Here is a 23,125-nt window from a genome sequence, read left to right on the forward strand (position 1 = left end):
TCTCATAATTATGAGTGAGGAAATTGGTACCTTAAAAGTGGGATTTACCTGTGCAGAAATTCTAACAATATATTGGAGATTCCATGCAATCAAAACTGCTAGTACAAGAGCACTTGTTGGCATTCCAGTGAAGTTCCACTTGTAAATTATGTAAACCCCCACACTGTGGCACATTTATGGGTGGTCCTCAAGCCATTGCTGGTAGTTTTTAATCTCAAGGGCACTTCTACATTTACAGTTCTCAGGAGCAGGAGTCAATGTTTATTTGGGGTGTTAAGAGAATTATAAAAAACAATTTCAACGTGCAAATCCCCTTTTGTGATCCATCCTGCTTATTAAAATGCACACCTATTTGGTTGTGTATTTGAGGAGTTCTAGCAGTTTGTGAGGGCTGCGTTTCTAGGGGCCATATGTACTAAAGCATTTTCCCATAGACACAGAATGGGTAAACTCCTTTGGTACATCTGGCCCTAGGTTCCTCATTATACTCTATTGAGCTGTTCATGGCCAAGGCACCTGCCTCTCCCTCAAGACTCTCTCTCCTTTCCACAAGATAGGAAACGCTGTCATCATTGGAGATTAATAGCTGTGGTGCTAGGCTCTGTGCCTGCTGTCCACTTACCCATTCATGCTCCCAGCATAACTCTGTCTGAAATGATGGCACAATGTACTGCCCCAAGCCTATACTCATTCATCAATTAATATCAATAGTAAGCCAGGGATCCTTAAAGAGTTCCGAAAAAGTGAATGCACTCTAAATGCATCCAAAAGCATTTGGGACTACATTCTCACTTTTTCATTAATGCTTCTGTATTTTAGGCTCTCTTTGTAAGCAGCTTCTGATGTTGGATAAACATACTCATAGGCAATGAGGCCTAGTGAGCTGATGACTCGACCCATCTCCTTTAAGACATAATTATCATTGATGTTCCTGCTAAACTGCGACCTGCCCTCTTCAGCAACATTTAAACTTATACAAATTCCCTCTATCAACTTACTGTGGGAAAGGTAAGGAGTGGGTGAGTTGGGTGACATACCTGTCTCTCCTCCCTTACAAACATTTCCCTTTAAAGGGAGTGTAGGAAAGAAGAACGTTTCTACAGGTAGTTAAGGAAAGTTAGCACCCAGAAAATAGCAGGTTCCAAAATTAGATCTGATCAGATTGGTTTCAGAGGATTTTCATTTGTCAGATGTATAGTTTAATAGGGATAGCGTGACTGCACACTTAACATAGGAAGACAGATATTTTTTAAAGTATCAATAGAAAATTGGTTGGAAAAGTCAGAAACAATTTCCTTGAATTTCTAGATTGGATCATTTTGAGATACAGGCCCTGATACCCTATTCGGCTGACGTTCCATCAACCACCTCTGCATCTCCTTGCCCCATTTGGAGAATGGGGTGAGCATACCTTCTGATTGAGTAGCTGCCACCAGCTTCCCTGACAGTAACATTGCACTTCTGTGACAAACCACCAATGTGCCCAGTGCCCTGTGTCATGAACTATACAAAAGTGTTCCTAACACAGTAGCATTCTCTAAACATTGTCAGGGATGCTTTTCATGTTGGTACTGCCAATATACCACCTCTGTTGAGGTACATTTCTAGTACCCACATGATGATAGTTCTGTCATTCAGCCCAAGCATGATGGATGAGGTGGCTCCCACCATGCCTCAGAGACCAAAAAACACAGTAAATACCGTGTTTCCTCTACCACACACGCACACTCCTCAGGGCTGACTTCCTGCCACGAAATAATCTCAACTACAGAATTTGAAGGTGATGCTTTGTAAATACTTGGTACACTCAATGCTTCCCCTATTATTGCTTTCACGTTCACCAATAGCAATTAACGACGGTGAAAAGGGGCACCGTATTTGAGTCGTCTCAGTCCATTGGCTGAATCAAGTGCTGTGCTCTTAAAAGTCCCTTACATTGTGGTCCTATAGTTCGCAGTCAGGGCGAGGATCAGCACACACCAAGACTGACTACCCAGATGGTAATAGGTTCAAGTTTGTTCGTTACTCGGGTAGTTTGAGTTAGGATTTACAGAATTTGACTTGCAGCTGACCTTGGGTTCTCTTTAGTGGTCGCAAAAATTACTACGTTTTTTCCAAAACATGTTGGTCTCTTTAGACCCCTGTGACTAAAGCAATGTTTTAAAGGTAAGCATGGATTACGTTTTTATTTTTATCCACATGCAGCAGGCTCATTTTTCCAATGCTGATTTTCATCAAATGAAATACAGTGTCCTGGCGTGAGGGTTAATGTCCATGTGATGTTACTTCCTGTGATGTCAAGCAAGCCGGCATCTAATGTATAATTCCATGGCTCTGGTGAAGTTAGTGACCTGAGACCTATATCAGTGAAGAAGATGCGTGCAAATGAAACTCGCTTGGCCATGTAGTTCTGATGATTGATTCCAGTAGCAGCTGACAAGGACCCTGGCAACAGTTCAAAAGTTTGTAAAAGACTTCCCAGAAGGCACATGCTTTTCCCCACAGTGCCATGGCAATGCTCAATAAATATGGGGCTAAGGGGATAGCACAGTGTTTGGATGGGATCACCTACCTTGCATCTCATTGCCGCAAATAATGGTGCAAACTCCTATATTGTGACGTGTCTAATGTCAAAATATAAATATGGAGTAAAGTTTGCGACAAATTTGCGTTAAAAAAAATGACACAAATTCGGTGCAAAAGGAGTAGAAATATGGGCCTAAGGGGCATATTTATACCCCATTCGCGCTGAATTTGTGACATTTTTTTTTGTTCTCCACCGTGAGAATATTGATGCCCTATGAAAACATTTTCCCCTGCACAGGCAACAGTTTTGGTTGGTGTTACCTCCTATTCACAACTAAATTTTTCCTGCCATTGATAGGAATAGTCCTTTGATAAACACTGCTGTGACTTTCCAGGCAGTTAATATTTAAAACTTTAAAACATGGACAAAGAACATAAACAAAATCTTAATATTTGCCTTGATTTGTTCTATTAAATTACCTGCAGGCTGAAAAACTGATGTTCTGCAGGATTTTCCAACCTGACTTTGAGTTTCTGTTCAGTATTGGTGCAATACCATGCATGTTGCCACCTTTTACCTCTTCGTCATATTCTTTTTTTCAGTATTATTTCAACTGAGTTAGATTCATGCTATGACAAGCACAAAACAGACTACAAACAACTTTGTAGACACATGCACATACACACACTTGTGCAGCCAATGCATTAACCTAGCATGCTATTGCACTAGCATTGGCCCTGAGACTTGCATGCTATATATACGCAGACTACTGCAGCAGGAACTCAAGCAGCTGAGGTATCTTACTAGGACTGCCACTTGGTAACTACAGGTGGCACACATTCCGTGGCAAGTGATGCAATCAATAAAAGTATGGGACAGCTTTCCCCATACGTCAATCCTTGAAGGGTTTCAAGGTTGTTGTTTACTTTCCACTTGCATGGACCCATGTATCTCATGTTGTCCACTGAGAAAAGAAATCAAGGGGGTGATTTAAGAAAAGTGGTGCTGCACTCAGTGCAGCGCCACTTTTCTTGTGCCCCCTAGCTGCCTCTTGGTACCACCATATGTTCGCCATATTTAAGATACGGCACACCATGGCACGTGGTAGGGGGCAATAGCATCAAAGGTTTTGCCGCTATTGATGTGTTGTTCAGGGTTACCCTGATCTGTACATAGGGGCCCATTATAAATAATGGTGTACCCCCTTTTAACGCCTGCTCTGAGCAGGCATTAAAAATGGCGCAAACAATGGCGTGAATAAATCTTTTAAAATACAGACATTATCCCTGGTGCAGGCATAATGTGGAGCAAGGGGTTACAAAGTGGCGCAATGCATGCATTGTGCCACTTTGTAAATCTGGTGTGGTGACGTTGGGCCACATTAGCATAAAGAAAAATTATGCTAATGTGGCGCAAGGAGGTGCTACGGGCTCTTAAATCTGGGCCCAAGTGTCTTAAGGCCCCTTTTTTCAGGAATTGTGGTCCAAGCAAATCATCCCTCTGATCACCAGGCACATGATGTCCATTGCCCCTGTGGCAAAGCTTTTAACTCAACTTGTTTCTTTCACTATTCAAAAAACCAAAACATTTGCAAAGATATTTCTTTTTACCACCTAATCCACTACAGAATTATGCAGAGAATGTCACTACGTAAACACAAAACGAATCCAGTTTTCCCTGGGAGGGGTTTCTGCTGCTAGCACTGGATGCTGGCACCACAGCAAGGCGCAGTAATTGCCAGAGCAGCTGCTTCATCCAATCAGCGCAGCCGGCCACAGGGCTGCCATTTTGCCTTTTCAATACCTGCCCTTTCAGCCGTAAAGAGACACTGGGCTGCGTTCCTAATTGTTTTGTTCAGGTTTCAACTACACGTATTTTTAGCTCTCCGATTTCACACTTTGTTCACTTTTATGCCGACAAGGCGTGGTTTTCAGCAGGGATTTTAGATCCTTTTTAAACGAGTGGTTTGCAACAGGGTTCATAAAACCCTTATGCTCCTAAAACATAAATATGACACAAATGAAAAAAAAGAAAGTGTCAGAAATAATGGGCCAGTGAGTTTTCAATGTTCTAGTTTAGGTGGGCAGTGGTGTCATGGAAAAATGATGGGGTCCCCCCTGCAGAGTATGAAGAGAGGCCACGATTCTCCCATATTCTACACATATTATTTGGCCGAAATAGGTGCCCCCTTGAGGTGTTCGGGGTCACCTGGAGAGTTGGGGGCCCCATGTGTTGCAGGGGGTGCAGGGGCCTCCCTTACACAACTGTGGATGGGAAGCTTTGCAACAGGAAGCGTGTAGAGTTCCTCCAACACATAGGCCCGTATTTATACTTTTTGACGCTAAACTGCGCTAACGCAGTTTAGCGTCAAAAAGTTTAGCGCCGGCTAACGCCATTCTGAAGCGCCATGCGGGCGCCGTATTTATTGAATGGCGTTAGCCGGCGCTAGCAGACCGGCGCTGCCTGGTGTGCGTGGAAAAAAACCACGTACACCAGGCAGCGCCAGCATTGGGGAAAATGGCGTTAAGGCGTCTTAAAAATGGTGCAAGTCAGGTTGACGCTAAAAAATCGCCTCTACCCGATTTGCGCCATTTTTAACGACGCCCAGACGCCATTTACATGACTCCTGTCTTAGTAAAGACAGGAGTCATGCCCCCTTGCCCAATGGCCATGCCCAGGGGACTTATGTCCCCTGGGCATGGTCATTGGGCATTGAGGCATGTAGGGGGGCACAAATCAGGCCCCCCTATGCCAAAAGAAAATATAAAAAAAAAAAATAATTATACTTACCTGAACTTACCTGAATGTCCCTGGGATGGGTCCCTCCATCCTTGGGTGTCCTCCTGGGGTGGGCAAGGGTGGCAGGGGGGTCCCTGGGGGCATGGGAGGGCAGCTGTGGGCTCATTTTGAGCCCACAGGTCCCTTAACGCCTGCCCTGACCCAGGCGTTAAAAAGAGGCGCAAATGCAGGGTTTTTTGCCCCGCCTACTCCCGGGCGTGATTTTTGCCCGGGAGTATAAATACGACGCATTTGTGTCGCAGTCATTTTTTTGGACGGGAACGCCTACCTTGCATCTCATTAACGCAAGGAAGGCGTTCACGCAAAAAAATGACGCTCTTTCCTCATACTTTGGCGCTAGACGTGTCTAACGGCAAAGTATAAATATGGCGTTGGTTTTGCGCCGAATTTGCGTAGAAAAAAACGACGCTAATTCGGCGCAAACGGAGTATAAATATGCCCCATAGTGTGAATAAGAGCCCCAAGTCCTTCTTCTTGGCTCATTCAGAGTAGTGAAATAAACTCTGAAGTGTGGATCAATTATGGTGTGAGGTAATTAATGCAAGTGTCAATTACCGCACCATCTCGAATTTCACATATGCTCCAAGGTTCCTACCAGCCTGTCCCTCTGCCTGTTCAGGATTCTATTCTTTAGCCCTACATACTGCCCAGGATGGGAAACATCCTTTACAGTGCGATTTTTACCACCAGATGCCTTTACCACGCATCCTTTACTACGCAATACCTTTACTACGCAAGTTTTACCACACATATGCCTTTAACGCACAGGCCTTTACAACGAAATGGTAAGTATATATCAGGTAAGTAGGTATATATAAATATATATCTATAAATATATACATATATATACACAAAGAGAGATAGATAGATAGATAGATAGATAGATAGATAGATAGATAGATAGATAGATAGATAGATAGATAGATAGATAGATACATATATATATATATAAAAGGTGTGTGTGTGGGGTGTGTATATTTAGTGTGTATATATATATATATATAAATACATATATGTATATATATATATATACACAAAAGAGAGATATATAGAAATATACATATAGCTATATATAGAGAGGGAGCTATATATAGCGATATATATATATATATATATATATATATATATAGAGAGAGAGAGAGGGATAGGGTAAGGGCGGGCGTTTATAGGGGTTAGAGGTGGGTAAGGGTATTGGGTGCTAAGGGTACTTTTAGGGTTTTTGCTGTTTAGAGGTGGGTAAGGATATTGGGGGGTAGGGGTCTTTTTAGGGTTTGGTGTTGGGTGGTGGTATTTAGAATGTTTCCTTCAAACTATCTTTGGATTTTAACCAGTATGATGGGTTTTCATTTTTTTTACTTTGCTCTTATTTATCACATAATTATTGCACTACATCCTCATGTGTCTGGTAGGCATTGATGTAAGACATTGGATTCTTGAGGTTACTGACCAGCTATCCCTTTTCGGGCACTTGCCCCAATGAATTAGTCATGCATGTGGAATCATGTACTGGATGCTGACATGAGACTACACACTTTCCCTCTATATTAGTTTACATTAATTTGCAATCGTTTTTTAATTTATTTTCTTTAACAAATTAATTATCGAACTAGGGAAACCAGTTGTTTATGGTAATTCTTGATTGTATGTGATATCATGCCAACACATGATTTTGGGCCTCACTCACACGTGCACCTCACGTGCCCTGCCTTATGTCATTCCAATGTATTTTAGGGGAGAACTAAAAATGACTGCTTCATTGTATGATTTTCTGAATCGTTTTTTTAGTTTACGGATATCACAAATAGGATCGCAACTCATAGATTTGCAGTATTTTTTTATGTAGATGATATTACTTTTACGGATTGTTATGATTTTGCGATCACATTTTAGGTCAAACCGTACATTATGCCTTTGGGCTTTTACACTTTGTCTGTATTGATATTCTCTTTATTTGTAATTTTTCGTTTTGCTGATAGCCGAAGACTATTTTATATGTTTATGATTACAAGTTCTGATATTATTGCGGGGGGGGGATTGATGCTGCTAGTAATGACAGCATTGGTATGTTTACTATGTCTATGAACCTGTTCCACCTTTATCTATGGGAGATTGAGGCTGATGTTTTCACTTGATAAAGCTCTCTGTGAGCCAAAATGCATTGTCCTTCACGAAATCAATAAATTGGCGTTTGCAAATTGGTGTGTCACTTTCACTGTTCAGAACAGAACTGGGTCTTGTGAGCGCATATATATATATGTGTATGTGTGTGTGTATATATATATATATATATCTATCCTAGTCACCAATAAGTAGTTAGGACCTAGTTTCTATAGAAAAAGCATTTTTTGTGTTTTTTGTTTGCTGATAACTTAGGTGCCATTTGATGAAGCTTCATGAAAGTTTTCATGAAACTACAACGCTCACTTCAGGGCTATCTGGAAAGTTTTTGGGTGATCCGTCAAGCGAGAGCTGAGAAAAAGGGTAGTCCCAAAATGCTTTTTCCCTATGCATTTTTCCGTAGGGATTTTGAACAGGAATAGCACCCAAACCACAGGATTGAATTACACCAAATTTCTCAGAAAGGTAGCTCGTGGTCCAGAAAGCATCCTTTTTGTTATTTGGTGTAAATACATTCAATAGTTTTTGAGAAATTAATAAAACCCAAATGTGTATATATAGGGATGCAAAGGCTCAGCGAACCCTCTCGATCTTGTGCTGAGATCTGATTGGCTGCCAACAGTTCAACTAGGAAGTGTTGGCAGCCATGTTGGAACTCAGCTTCAGCTGAGTCTCCAAAAAAATGAATAAAAATGAAAAAGGGGCCAGGTCAGGGACATCCTGACTCCTTCCTTACCTCTGGTGCTGGGGTCCCAGAAGGACTTCCCAGAGCAAAAAAGCATTTTTTCTTTTTTTTTGGCAGGACTTGCAACGGATCCACTGAAAATTGAATAAAAAAAACAAGAGCAAGCTTGCTTGCTTGTTTCAATGAAACCCCTGGGTGGGCCTGGTCCAGGGGCACTAAAATTTGGAAGGGTGGGGCTGTCCGCCCCCTCCACCCCAGTACCCCAGGGACCACCACTTCACCGAGGGGAGCTGACAGCTCCCACCAAGCGAAAGCAAAGTCCGCTTTCATACAGTAGGTGCTCTCAAACAGCTCCCACTGGAAGAAAGCAGAGTTTTCATGTGTTTCAATGCACCAAACATGCGTACAGGGAAACAGATGAAAACATTGCTCCCACAAGCAAGAGCTGCTATCTTAAGCAGCTTCCTGCTTGTGGGAGCACTGCCAGCTCCCGCAGGATGTGGGGAGGAGGCTAGGACGGCAGGGGCCTTGAGGCTCCCCCCCACGGTCCTGTCACTCACTCTCTCTCTTCCATCCGTTCCAAAGGGATGGAAGAGAGAGAGAGAGAGATTGTTAGTTCAGTGGCCTCCACATACAGTGATTTCAAAGAGTCAGACTAGCAGGATTTTTCGTACAAATGCTATAGTTTTGTTTGGAGACACAGCGGAATAGAGTCGCTTCTGTGCTATTGGTCAAGGTCTTGTGCTGTCACTCAGTAGGCTGAAGGTTCAAATCCTAGTATTGCTTGGCAGTGTGTTTGTTTATATACTAGTGATTTGACTGTTAAACCTTCCTAGTGATGAAAAATTCACATTTCATTCCAATCACATGCATGTGTTGACTGTCATAGGTATGTCTGGAAGCATTGCAGACACCTATGCCTAAGATCACAGACTCTCACACTGAAAGTTGAAGGTTCTACTCCAGGTGTGTTTGTGGTAATTTTCCTTTTTTTATTTATTTTTAACTTCAAAAGTTTAAGGTTCTCTTTCTCTCACTCACACACCCACTCAGACCCTTAGGCACCCACTCACAGATCCACTCAGACACTCACCCACCCACTCAAAGATCTATTGAGACCCACACAGACACTGATGCACGCACTCACAGACTCACTAAGACACTGTCTCACACCCAGACAGACACTCTCACAGACACTCCAATACCCAGATACACCCTCTGGACCTTTTTTCATATCCAGAGAGGCAGCTGCGGCCAACTCCCTCCACGCAGGGCCAAAGGCTTGCCCAGCTTGGGGTTGGGTGGTTACGCGGTTGGACATAGGCCAAGCCTTGTGCCAACACCCGCCCTACTTGGCCGAAGGCAGTAGTTGGATTAACATATAGTAAAAAAAACTACTTTACGTTATGAAAAAACATAGAAATTCACTGGAAAAAACTAAGGTTACAGGGACGTTATATTAAGGAAATAGAATTTAAAAGCAATGGTTACATGGACGTTATAGTTAGGCTCACATTTTAAATGCCCAAAACCAAAGAAATGTACCTGTTATAGTTAGAGTTATCTCAAGTAACTATAACTCATGACCTAAGGTCGTGCCTTTGCCATGTACTGCTAATTATTCCACAAATTACGGGACTTGTTGTTAATATCAATGTAATATTAGCTGTAAAATGTTTGACGAAAAAACTGCACATGGTGGGGGCGAGAGTTATAGTTACGTTAGGGCATGAGTTATAGTTACTTGAGAAAACTCTAATTATAATGGATGAATGTCTATGGTTTGGTACGTTTAAAATGTGAGCCTAACAATAACGTCCCTGTCACCTTTGTTTTTTAAGTGAATATATATATATATATATATATATATATATATATATAGGGGTTTCACTTACTCGATATCTCGATATATACTTAATATTTTGTTGTGAAAGCATGCGTGGTAATGACATATGCGTTGTACAGATTTGCGGGGTAAAGGCATTGTGTGGTAAAGTAAACGTAATAAAGGCATGCATGGTAATGGCATGTGTTGTAATGTCATACAACCTCCCAGACTTTACAGGCACTGTAAATTATAGAGGTAAAAAGCCCTGCATCTTGCTTCCCTCCTAGTGGCAACATCTCAGAGACCTCCAGGATTCCAGACACTAAGCTGCTCTATGATGAAACTACAATTGCCACATGGTCAGTACGATGCAGGCATGGTTGGAATAGGCATGTCATAATGTGCACAAAACATAAAAAGCCCACATTTTTTAGTTTTGAACACAACCTCAAAGACAGCAAAAACAAAAATATACATAGTTTTATTTGCCAAAGGTTGCCATTCTAGCTCCGATCCGTCAGTCCATTGGCCTCCCCCATCCCGCTCACACTATCCTTGAACATCCCCATGTGAGAATAAAGACAGCCTAGAAATGCCTAGAAAAAGGACACACTTCCTGGATATTTTTAATGACAAGCAGGCAACCTTGAGCACCTCCCTGCCCTTATGAACCAACAATGCTGAGGAATTGTGCCCCAACCTGGGGTTTGACATCGCCCCCTCACCAGAGGGGTGTGACTCCCAGTGACTCTATGCTCTACTGCTACGTGAGGTGACTTGCTCCGAATGTACTTGAAGGGTCAGATCAGCAGATAGGGCAATAAGGTAGTGTCCGATGGACTAGTCAGACCAGTTAGTACCTGCAGCATGGTCAAATAAGTGCAGTCTTCCATTTCCTGCAAATTACTTTTACAGAGTAATTTTACAAGTTTAAGACTTCTGCAATTTACAAACATAGAACACTTTTTTTAGCTACTTAATTTGCTAACTAGAACCATCATTATGTTGGATCCTGGGTTATTTTCTGTTGGAGTTTGACCATGTGGGCCTGTTATAGGTTTCGTGAGTCTGAGATAAACAATGTTTTTGCCTACAGGTCTTGTGTCTGGCAAAAGTCCTGTTCAGGACCAGGGGTTTCTCCTTCATCCACTTAAAATGGGTTTTCCCATTTTAGGCACAGATCAAGGCAGCCATCAGTATCGTACCAGTGTGTTTTCATGGTGTTCACTCGGAGCACACTTGTAGCTATCCACACTTCTATGGTATTCAGATCTGCAAACACAAAGGATGGGGAGGAGGTACTGTATCAAGATACTCTAAAATCCACAGTCTCAATATACCCTGAAATCATATTTCCCAAGGTACCCTGAAACCCATATTGTCTCAAGATACCCTGAAATCCATATTGTCTCAAGATACTTTGAAATCCATATTGTCTCAAGATACCCTGAAACCCATATTGTCTCAAGATACTTTGAAATCCATATTTTCTCAAGATACAGTGTAACCAATATTGTCTCAAGGTACCCTGAAATCTGGCAGTAATTGTCCATAGAAGTGTGGAGGTTTGTCTATGAGACTCTCCGTAACTCAGAATTCACAGACAACATGATTTGCAACAAGGGGAGGACAATGGAAAATTCAGGGATATTCCAGAGCAGAAAGCTTTTTCAGTGGGGCTAAAGCTCCTTTGAAAGCTCTTAGATTTCGAATCCCAGGCAACAAACGTATCTAGACATTGTCAAAAACAGCACTATGTTGATCAACTCCAATTATCCTAGAAGTCTGATGAGTTCTATGTGAGTGATAGCGAGCATGCAGGTTGTAGATATCCATAGAACGTGGATGCCCCAAGTATGAAACCTAACATGATCACCTCAGCCCTTCATCCTTTTCAGGTTGATTAAAACAGTGTCAATAAATTGGATATTGGGAGTCCCTGTTATTATTAGTGGTACAAAACAGGTAACATATAAAACGAAGCACTATGCCAAACAAATAATATTAATAATAATAAAAGCTAGTAATACTAGTAGGAGGAGGGGAAGGATGAGAGGAGGCAGTGTAGCAGGACTTTGATTATTATTAAAAAGCTACTGAGGAATTTAAGAGCACAAACAGAGCAGAGCTTTTCACATTTATTAAAGACTGTGGGCCTGACTCACAATGGTAACCTACTCTTTTGAGTAAGTTTACTGTTTTGAGTAAGTCTACTACTTTTCGGTATTTACAAACTGCACATTTGTAGTAACAGTCACTTTTGTAGCAAGTCCAGGACTGCACATGGAGAAACAGTGGTACTGCCACCCTTGTAATGGAGGTAAGGACTTACAACAAAAGTTTAGGTTACTGCAAAACTATAAGTTACTACAAAAGTGAAGTATGTGAATACTGAAAAGTAGTAAACTTTCGGTAAAGTGTATGTTACTACAAAAGTGTACATTACTATAAAAGTGCAGTTTGTGACTACCAAAAAGTAGTAAATTTACTGAAAAGATAAGTTACCACAAAAGGACCAGATGTAAATAGCATTTTGTACAAGATTTTGTAGTACTACTGTAGTGACACAAAACTTACTGCAAACTTCTATTTTTGTCAAGAAGTTTTGTTTTGATTGAAAAGAGTTAACCGAGGAAATTCCATTCAGTGAAATGTTTATCATGATCATGGTAGACTGAAATCTTTCAGGTGGGTGTGATCATCAACCATGCAAATTGAGGTAATTGTGGAAGCAAGAAAAGAGGGGATGCAAATCTAGCTTTTAATGATGTCAAGTTTATTTGTTAACATTATTATTGTTGTTATTATTATTATTATTATCATTATAACTATTAATGATGGCACTAATACTACCACTACGACTAATAGTAGTAACAGGGCCAACTTTAGGGGACTGCAACCGATGCAGCAGTACTGGGCGCTGACCTGGAGAAGGGGCACCAACCTTCTGTGGGGGGGCCAACTGTTTAGCATCATCATCATCATCATCACCACAGACTATTATCAGTGATTGAAGCAAGATGTGGATACAAGAATGCAATAATTTTTAATGTTGTTTTTCTTTTTTTTTTATGAAAGCTGTGGTCTAGTTATTTTATTTATTTTCTTGAGAAACATCTGGTACCAATGCAATGCTCAGTGGCCAAAGTATTTTAGTACCTATTCCTCATAATTACATCTTCAAAAATGAGTTTCTCTCAATCTAGAGTTTGCAATTCTATCAGCCTATCAAAATGTAGGTGTCCACACGTATCTTAACCCTTACGTTATTTGGGTAACATTGAGCTAACGATCGTAGGTTGTTCGATATTTTAGTAGATGTCATTGACAGGATAAAAAATGTGCTCCAGCTACATATTTTTTCTTTTGGAATATTTATATATCTGACCATAGCTGAATGGAGGGCAGGCCAATGTAGGTTGTCTATTTCTTTGTGTCTATGCTATTTACTCTGCTACTCATTTAATATTTCTGGCCTGACTACGATCTTGGCGAATGGGGTTACTCCGTCACAAATGTGACTGATATCTCATCTGCTGTATTATGATTCCATTATATCCAATGGAATCGTAATATGGGGGACAGGATATCCTTCACATTTGTGATGGACCAACCCATCCGCCAAACTCTAAATCAGGCCATCAGTCTTCCATTGTACTCAATCTTCAGCCCTGAAATAGTTGGTGAGATGTAAACCTAATAAAAGACAAAATTCTAAGAACTCAAACATCCCAGCAGATAAATTACAGGATGGGTTGGGCTTGATGGGGCAGGTAAATGAGAATGGCAAAGTAATAGTCACTGCAATTAGTTCTTAAGTTTGAACCTTATTATAATTCTGGCTATCAGCCTTCCAATGCCATACACAGATGACAGAGTGGTCCACTAAAGTAACAAAGTTTAAGCATCGATTTACACTTCACAGTGTAGGTTACAACATATAGTTGAAGTAAAAAGATGTGGCGTTAAGACTAGAAACTCAGTACTTCCCTATCTGTGTTACCTTGACAATATGGTGGTAGTAGATACACATGCCGGTTGATATTATTGCACTATATATTGTAACATAAAGCCGATGACAGCGACCATAATGTAATTGACAACAGGTGAATGCCTCTTGTTCACAGTATTGCACTCTCCTTTAAAATAAGGTTTGATCCTACAAGCTCTTACCACAGCAGTGATTGTATTGTCCTATTACAATGAATGCTAAGAATAGCCTCAGTATCCAGTCTGCCCACTACCCTTGCCCATTATCATTGCAGGTTAATTTTGTTGCAGCTATTGATGTGTATGAAGACGGGGAAGCTGGCCTACTCTTGTGCTATAACTGTGAGTAATTTTTAAATATCTGTAATTATTTCAATGTCTTTATATTTTTAATGTGAGAAGTGGTGTAGTCTATGGACAGTGGAGAAAAAATCATTGCAAGACGGGGTTGTTATTGATTATTTGTGGGTTGTTTGTGTGCACATTAAGGAGTGGTGATAAGCAGAATACTTAATACAGTTAAACCTTGCCCAAGCAATTATGCACATTCTATATGCCTTCCCAACACCAATGACTGCAGTTTTTGATTTTATGGTGGAGGAATGGAAGCTGACTGTCAGCATGAAGAGCAAGGACATTTTCTGATCAGCACGGTATTTTTAATCTTCACCTTTTGTCTTGTATTTTTTCTTCTTTGCTAATCAAAAGCCTTGAGAAAGCCTCTATGGGAAGAAACACATCTTGGTTGAACAACACAAATAGAAGTTTTGCACAATTGCTAATTGAATTAAAATGTGTATTCACTCACGTCTGTTTCTCTAGTTTATACATCATTTGTAAATAATTTCATGCTAACTAAAAGATCTATATGTATTTTGACAATTGATGTCTATGATTTTTGGTATGTGTGTCTTCTGTTTAAATGTATAACATAACTAGGTAACGGGGCTTCTCCTCAGTTGATGCTCTTTGAATAACTGGGTAAAAAGGATTTACCTACAGTAGGTGTACTTTGAATACCAAGCCCTAATTCTTATCCCACAAATTGCAAATTGGATAAGAAAGGGGCGAGTAGGAGCAGAATAACTAACCTTCCCAAAATATTTTTAATATCTCCTCTGAGGCACAAGTGATTCATTTTCATTATATTGGCCACTAACTCTGATACTGTTAGGTGTGATAATACTCATAGATTTGAGGTTGACCACTGCAGACTGGGTTGAGACCAGCAGACTCATTTCACATGTTTACATTCAGCAGTGCTGAATTGAGGTTTAGGAAGAGGTGAAATGGTGGAGAATAGTATCAATTTGTTTAACCCACCACAATTTGCAGAAATACAAAGGTATTTGTATTTCCAAAGGTCCATGTGATTTACACCAGCTGTTCCTTGTGCCTGTTAGAAATCTACCTGGAGTAATAGGGGACCTACATTTTGGCTCCCACAAAAACTTCATTCGGGGGATCTTACAGAAGCAAACCAAACCAAAGATTTTTTTAAAGCAGCATGTCAGCTGGGCTAAGGTTGAAGGCTTTCTCATAGGTAGACTTTGTCAGGGTTCTGGACGTGTGATACAGGTAAAGAATAAAGAAAGAATTGTGCAATATGAAAAGTACAAAAAAAGTCTCTTTGGACTAAAAAAATATGCTCCTTCTATTTAATTTGCAATTGGAACTCAGAGGAATTCTTTGTATAAAATATGTTATTTTTACAAACGTAGCACCTAGAGGGCAAGCAGAAGGCCATAAACATTTACTAGATCACCTGAGTGCTCCCAGAGTGCTCACACAAGCTCTTAGGGCTGCAACTTAGGGCTCTACATTGGTAGAGACACACAAATTCTATGTCATGTCGCTACAAGCTTTCAATTATGTTAACCGATATTTTGAACCAGAGACAGGAGAACCCAGAAGGTTTCTAATATAGGATACTACCCGCTGGCTATGGTAGTTCTCATGTGACACAGTGAGGCAGAAAAAATGGGTGAAAATGAGGAAGCATCAAGATTCGTGTTTTCGCTGACTGTTCACTAAATGATCATGACCCAGGTACAAAATTGGTCCTCTGAGAAAACGTAAGATGACTACTCCTGTCTGCAACCAGTGCTGCCACTGCTCAGAAACAGAGATGCAGGTACAGCTCCCACATTAGAGGTGTGTCCAGCTCATGTGCATGCATCTGCATTGTCCTCACAAGTACCAGACCATTTTGCAAGCTCATGCATTTGAGTGCCCCACAGTAGGCAAACAGGGCAAAGTCAAGGCTGGGGAACTGGCTGGGCTACTTGGGAAGAATCAATGGGACCTCTGGATACATAATACACAATTCCTCTCTTCAAGTCACATGAGAATCCTGAGGTTCCTGAACTGCTACAAAGCTAAGTAGCCTCAGGTACGACTCTATTTAGGTGACTGCTGGAATTAAAATGGTGAAATCTATAAGTCGTGAATCCCTCAATCAAAGAGATTCTCTGTTTCCTGTGGTCAGGTTTTCAATAGAGGGGACCCAGTGTGCTGGATTTTGAGCTAGCAGTTATCAGCTTCTGCTTTCAACCGCAAAACAGTTCTTCCTCAGTTAGGTTCGTATTACGAACTGAGGAGACCAGGCGGCATGGAACTCCCCTCCTCTCAAACATAAATGGCCTATTGTTCTGAACATGGATTTTCAGGGTCAGACATATTACAAAATTTGACTGGCTGGAAAAAATGGCCATTAAAATCGTAATAGGCTTCGGTGTAGCAGCAGCCATACTTGGTACCCCATCTTTACCTAACCTCCTTTTAGGTCCCCCTGCTAGGGTACTCCTTCTTCTTCCTCCTGTCCTCTCCACACCCATCCCTCCACCCTCATCTTTTACAGAAACACCTGCTCCCATTTAACATCTGTTCTTGTTAGCCCAGTATCATAGTTTCTACAATGTTTTGTTTTCCTGATTTCCCCAATGTTTTATTTTCCTGAGTGGCTTCCATTCATTTAAGTACCACATCTCTCCTGTTCCTAACGGTCCAACTTTCACATTTTGCACAGTGATGTAAAAACCAGTGGCTGAATTTGCCACATCCTCAGTCTCCGTGTAGCATCATTATTCCCAGTTTCCCCTGTTCCCTGGTCTTTGCCATTCAGTGCCAGATTGACCCTTGAACACTCAGGCATTTCATCTGTGGACCGCAGGCTTTAAGGGTGCTCCCCTTAGAGTTGAATGGGCTACCACCCCCCAACCAGACCCACACTGCTGCATTCTTGTCATGGTCTCCTTCACTATGGAGCCAGATGGAACCTGTTTTTCCAGGACTGATTTTGGTTTCAAGTCCAGCCTGGCTAGTATCAAAGAGGGCTGAATGGAAACTAAAATTAGTCCTGGAAAGGCTGCCCAACTTGCACCACAAAGCAGGAGTAATCCATTAGAATGGGGATCTGGGGTATGCTTGATTATTGCAGGTTTGATAAAAGGAGCATTTCACACCTGATTATAGGGGTGTTAGAAGATAACTGATCAACTAATTTATCAAGCTAGAGAAAGATTGTTTTTGTCTTCCATGTTTAGACAACTTACAATGGAAAAGCTTGACCTAACTGCAGAAAAACAATATGATAGCTCAAAGCAATGGTCTGGTTCCAAGCTGTATTTTCTGTGGTGTTCTTGTCTGATAATTTAAAAAATAATAAAATGCATATTTTTCAGACACCAACAGGATTTAAATTCTAATTTCTCAAGAACTACTGAATGGATTTACACCAAATCAAGTAAGGCAGGTACTTAAATAATGAGTAGAGATTATTACTCATGCTTAGAGTGGTGTAATGCTACCCAGCAATTATTACTGTAGATAAAGCAAATATTTATATGGGAGTTAAAACAGAAAAAGTCAATTTAACCACACACCCTCTATACACACACACACACACACACACATACACACCCTTAATGGATATGCATGATCCTTACTGTGCAGAACCCAAATCAGATGACTTTTGCTTTGGAATATTTGTGCACAATTGTCAAATAGCACCTGTGTTATTAAGAAAAGGAAAAATTTGTTTTCAGTGGAAACTCTGACCTAATTGCTACACACATGCACTATAGCAACCTCTGAAATTAACATATATGTTACACAGTAGTGACTGCAACATTGTAGTTAAAATTAGGGGAGTGTATCCATAGGAAGAACTTTTCTTGTTTCACTTAGATCTTTGGCTTACTTTTACTAATCTTTACTAAACTTTCCAAACAAAATCATCCACCTCAGCTCCTTCCTGGAAAGTTTTGTGCTAATCTGTCCGTAAAAGAAAAAAGGGGGAGAAGGGATCATAAAACGTAGATTTCTAAAGCTGATTCCTGTAGGAAAGTCTAAATGCAGCTACAGAAAAATTGCTGAACAGATATGCACCAAATTTTGCAAAAAGTTAGACTTTTACTCTGAAAGTGTGCTGTTCAGATGTTTTTTTTTAAATTTGCTTTTAAAGAGGGGCTCGGGATGGTCAAAGGTTTGATATAACTGGACAGTTGGTCCTTCGGGAGTCCTGGTGAGCTCCTCCGATTGGCCCCGGGAGCAATTACTTCCATTGGCCATTTCAGTACCATGGTACCTAGGCTGGTACCATGGTACCAATAGATTTGATTGGCTGGTTGCAGCTAGAAACAAAATGTTCCTGGTGCCATTAGAGGACTTGGGGACTCTGTTCCCAAATTGTAGGGGCATCTACTCCTTATTTTGTGCCAAAATTCCCAAATCTAGATCAGGGAGGGTCTGATCCATGCCATTTTCCCAAGATATGCACATAACATAAAGGTATAGACAGGGAAACTAATTGGAAAAAATACATAGTTAATAGTTTCATTGAAAATGCGCAATAGATCCTGCCTTCCTGGACCTATACTGGATACACCGGCTTTTCACCTCTGCTGTGTTACCAGCTTTCCTACCCTAAAATAATGAAATTATCCAAGCATTGACATTTAAACTAGGTTATATTTATGTGACACATTTCTAAAACAGACGAGAAAATTATTTCAGGCATTTTCATCAATACCTTTAAAATGTTTGTGTTGCTGTCATTCCCTGCTACGAAACTAACCTGCAGTTTTTTTCTTAGATCTGTGCCACTACAAGAAGGTTTGTCCCTTCAACGGAGGTTCTCCCTTGATGCAGAGTTCAGCCTCAGACTTCCAGTTCAGTTGGAACCAGGTTCCTAATGCAGTTGGTAAGATATAACATGTATTGGCTTAGAAGAGGTTAATCTTTCTCACAGGTTGCTTTTCCTCTTGTTAATACAGAGGTTAAAGGAGATGGGGTATGGAGGGATAGCTCAGTGTGCCAAAGACTTTGCTATGTCTTTGCAACAAGCAGGGTGAATCTCAAAAGCCCATTGTCATTCCAGGGTTGATTTAATAAGTACGAGAAAGATGATAATATTCACCCATTTTATTTAAACCCCTACAAAAAGGCACATCTGTGGTATACTTTTATTAATAATCATAAAGTATTTTTTTGTTTCACTTGAAAAACAGACACAATGGGGCCTGTTCACAAACTGTATTTTTTAGTATTTTATTAGTACTACAATAGTACCACTTACATACTAAAAATGCTATTTACTAACCCACTTGCGTAGGTGTCTGCCTCCACCACTCCTGTCTTCTCTATGTATCTATGCAGGGGTCAACCCTACCCCACCTCCACCACCATCGCCACTTTACCAGCCACGGAGATCTCTGCATACTTACAACAAAATATGCGTGGTTTTGGGAGATGTCAGAAGGGGTTAAATGAGGTGCTTGGGGTGAGTCAAACACCCAGCCACAAAAGAATAGTCCCAATGAGTGTCTCAAACTGCACTTCTAAAGGTACAGAAGCCAAAAACAACTCAAAGCAGTCTAACTGTACTCTGGATCATAACTGGAGTAAATCTAACACTACACGTGGCCAACCACTGGAACTGGAAAAAACTTCTCTAGAAAACAATGGCAGACAGAGCTAAAATAAACCTTTAGGACGTTTTGTTAAATAAATGAACTTATTTGACCTGTAAAAACAATATAGATGTAATATACAAAATTAAAAATATATATATATTTAATTATAATTTGTAAATATACGTTTAAATTAAATGTAACTTTTATTTTTTAAATGTAAATTAAAACTTTTTCTATACACATTTAGTAGTAAATAAAAAGCATTTTACTTTAGGTGGGATTCTTTAAAGAAATCTTCAAATTTAACAATCATGCGTTATTCATCTATATATAGATTAATTAATTTTTTATTTCATTTTAAGATTACAGTGGTGTTTTTTTTTATTTATTCTAGTTTTTTTTAAAAAATAGCAAAAATGATTTTGCATTAATTTTTAAAGTTTAAATCCTTTTACTAAATTATTTTAAAGTTTAATTATCTTTTTTACTTTTCTCTGTACTTTGCCATAGTGAGATCTGCAGTGGTGGAGACTTCCGACTGCGTATGAAAAATTACTCTCAATAGCTTTACATTTGCTAGTTTAGTTTCACATCCTAGTTTCAGGGAGTGGACACATGTAAGTCTATACTTTGTAGTATCTTTACACTTGAAAATGGTAATAAGTCAAAAGGAGTCAAGCTACTACGAAGTGTAAGATCAGATCTACAAATGAATAAATTTACACAAGTGAACTTACCTTTGTGAACCTAACGTCTGAATCTCTTAATACTCAACTCAGCTAAGACGTGGATATTTCTTTAAAACAACAAACTCCCTGTAGACACCAAAAAATGAATTTACCAAATGTACACAACATTCCACTCTGTTTCGTCTCTTTGTTTTCAATTTTTTGTCCTGTTGAGACAAGTGCAGGACAGCTTGAAAATATTTTGGGCCCTCTGATTGGTCAGTTAGATGACCAAGCAAGAGGTCTGAATGGAAGACCAGTGCATGACATATGGAGTGCCATTTTATAATTTTCCTTTCTGGCTGAAATGAATTAACAATATCCAGATCTGAAACATAGGCCAAGTTTTTGTTTGGTTTCTATAAGCAGTGAGCAAGCAATCCTCTAAGGGCTGCCCAATCTACATCCACCAACTGAATCTACCTAGATGCTCCATGTGGGAAAACATAAGCACTCAGTAACAGAAAGGAAATACTTTGCTGATGTCTACTCTAAAATGAAAAAATTCTGAAAATGTTTTGTACGATAGTTCTAATGATGATTTAAAAGACAGAAAACTGTGGCCGATTTCCTGAGAATGGTAAAGTGAAAGCTAGTTCGCATTCATATGTTTGATCATCATGTGTATCTCTTTTTCAGTTTGTGCATTTCCATATATTCTGGCCTTTACCACCGACTCAATTGAAATCCGATTAGTTGTGAATGGAAACCTGGTCCACACAGCTGTGGTGCCTGAACTTCAACTTGTGGCTTCAAGGGTAAGGACTATCAAACTGAAAAGTATATTCCTGCCATCACTTTTCTTTAACCGAGAAAACGCTTCTTTCGAAGCAACACATGTCTGCATGTCAATATGTCACAACTGCATAACAACAGTAAAATCATTCAATCTCACAAATTTGTGACTAATTACCACTTCAGCTCTATTCCTTGAGGCAGTTGGCTACCTAGTAGTGTTGTTCCTTTGCAAGTGGCAGTGTTCTTATAAAATAGCTAACCTAAAACATCAAGAAAAGAAAGTTAAATAATTTAGATATAGCATAACTATGTGTTTTTGGAGAAATTACTAAAAAGCCAGCCTGGATAATTTCCTTCTAGCTTTAAAATCCTATGACTGGGTGTCTTTATTGGTCTTTATTCCTCACAGGTGAAAAGAAATCCGAAACTCTGTGAATAGGCAAAGGCATTTGTCCAATTTGTTGATATCATTTCAGATTCATTTTGCTGACAAAATACAAAATGATAAGCAAAATACTTTTTCTAATTAAAACCACAGTTGTGTTGACTATCTGGTTCCGAATAAACTCAAGGTTAATTAGTATTATCCCCTTATAATGATAACCTCTTGTTTTTGACAAAGAACTAACATACTGTACTACATTAGACATCAATAAAAGATAGAGTGTATCTTGCTGCACCAGGAAAAGGTAGCAAATATTTAAAAAACATTTGAAGTCAATTAAAAGGATAATTGTAACTTTTCAAATTATTTGCTTTTAATCTTCAATCCTAAATTCTATTTCACGCGTTATCACCTAGGGCACCTTGCTTGTGTGTATCGTCACTGCAAGACTTTTCAAACAAAATTAGTTTACCTGAGCGATACAGCTTGCTATTGGTTTGTTAAAATAGATTGCGTGAGAAAATATTTTAAATATTATTGAAATTACTCAAGCTCCTGAACAATTCCCGAAAGTGGAGGAATCATAAATCAGAATACAATTGGAATTTAATTGACTACAGTTTTAATGGAAGTGATAATGTAGGTAGCCATTTTACATGTGACAGGAGCCATGTGGTCTCTAACGTCTTACGAGCCACTCTGTAAAGCAGTTAATTCATTCACAAATTAAGTATTAGTGTTTATTCTTAACATTTTATATTTGTTCATAATGTATGCTTTTATGGGTTTTTGTCTATTTCTCTCTCTCACTGTTTCTCTTTCTGTATTGTTTTATGCAGTATTGTTCCACTCTTCAATTTCTGCATTTTTTTCTTTTTAATATTCATTGGTTGTATGGTTCCCATGCACATACATGGATGTAGCCCTGCCTTTTTAAAGAAACAAACTCTTAGAGCTATTATGTCAGCATGAAGAAGGAAGCTTGCAATCATTAATGCATCACTCCAGGCATCAACGGAAATGTAAACCTTCTTTCACCATAAAGAGCAGTTAGGGTTGTGTTGATAGCAGGTGGACAATGCTATCAAACAAAACCACAGATGTTGTGACACTGTGTCTAAAGTAAATTACTTTAAAAAACATGTTGTTTAAGGTAGCTAGACAACCATAATTACCAACTTCACCATGCACTCATGACCTCACAGATAACATCAACAATGAACACACATGACTTTTTTCAATCAATTCTTCAATGACATCAATGATGACTTCAAGTTTATCCATAACATTTTATATGATGTCACTGAATCTGTGCCTCAAATTCTACTAGGTCCAACATTTGGCCCTTTCTTGCTTTTGCCGCACAGCAAGTCTTGAGCCAAAGCTTTCCAGTGTCTGCATATATTCAAAAT

The 23,125-nt window shown here is 39.7% G+C and overlaps 1 protein-coding gene across 2 annotated transcripts in view; it reads left to right on the plus strand.

The window, feature by feature from the left end:
- Positions 1–23,125, plus strand: part of GARNL3 (GTPase activating Rap/RanGAP domain like 3) — a 759,794-nt gene that overhangs the window by 713,894 nt on the left and 22,775 nt on the right. For both annotated transcript variants that reach the window (XM_069241687.1, XM_069241688.1), the window contains 3 exons: positions 14,223–14,289; positions 19,043–19,150; positions 21,230–21,348. In XM_069241687.1, coding sequence (XP_069097788.1) covers positions 14,223–14,289; positions 19,043–19,150; positions 21,230–21,348 — 294 coding nt within the window. The remainder of the gene's footprint in view (positions 1–14,222; positions 14,290–19,042; positions 19,151–21,229; positions 21,349–23,125) is intronic.

Source organism: Pleurodeles waltl, chromosome 6 (genome assembly GCF_031143425.1).
Source record: "Pleurodeles waltl isolate 20211129_DDA chromosome 6, aPleWal1.hap1.20221129, whole genome shotgun sequence".
Lineage (NCBI taxonomy): Eukaryota > Metazoa > Chordata > Amphibia > Caudata > Salamandridae > Pleurodeles > Pleurodeles waltl.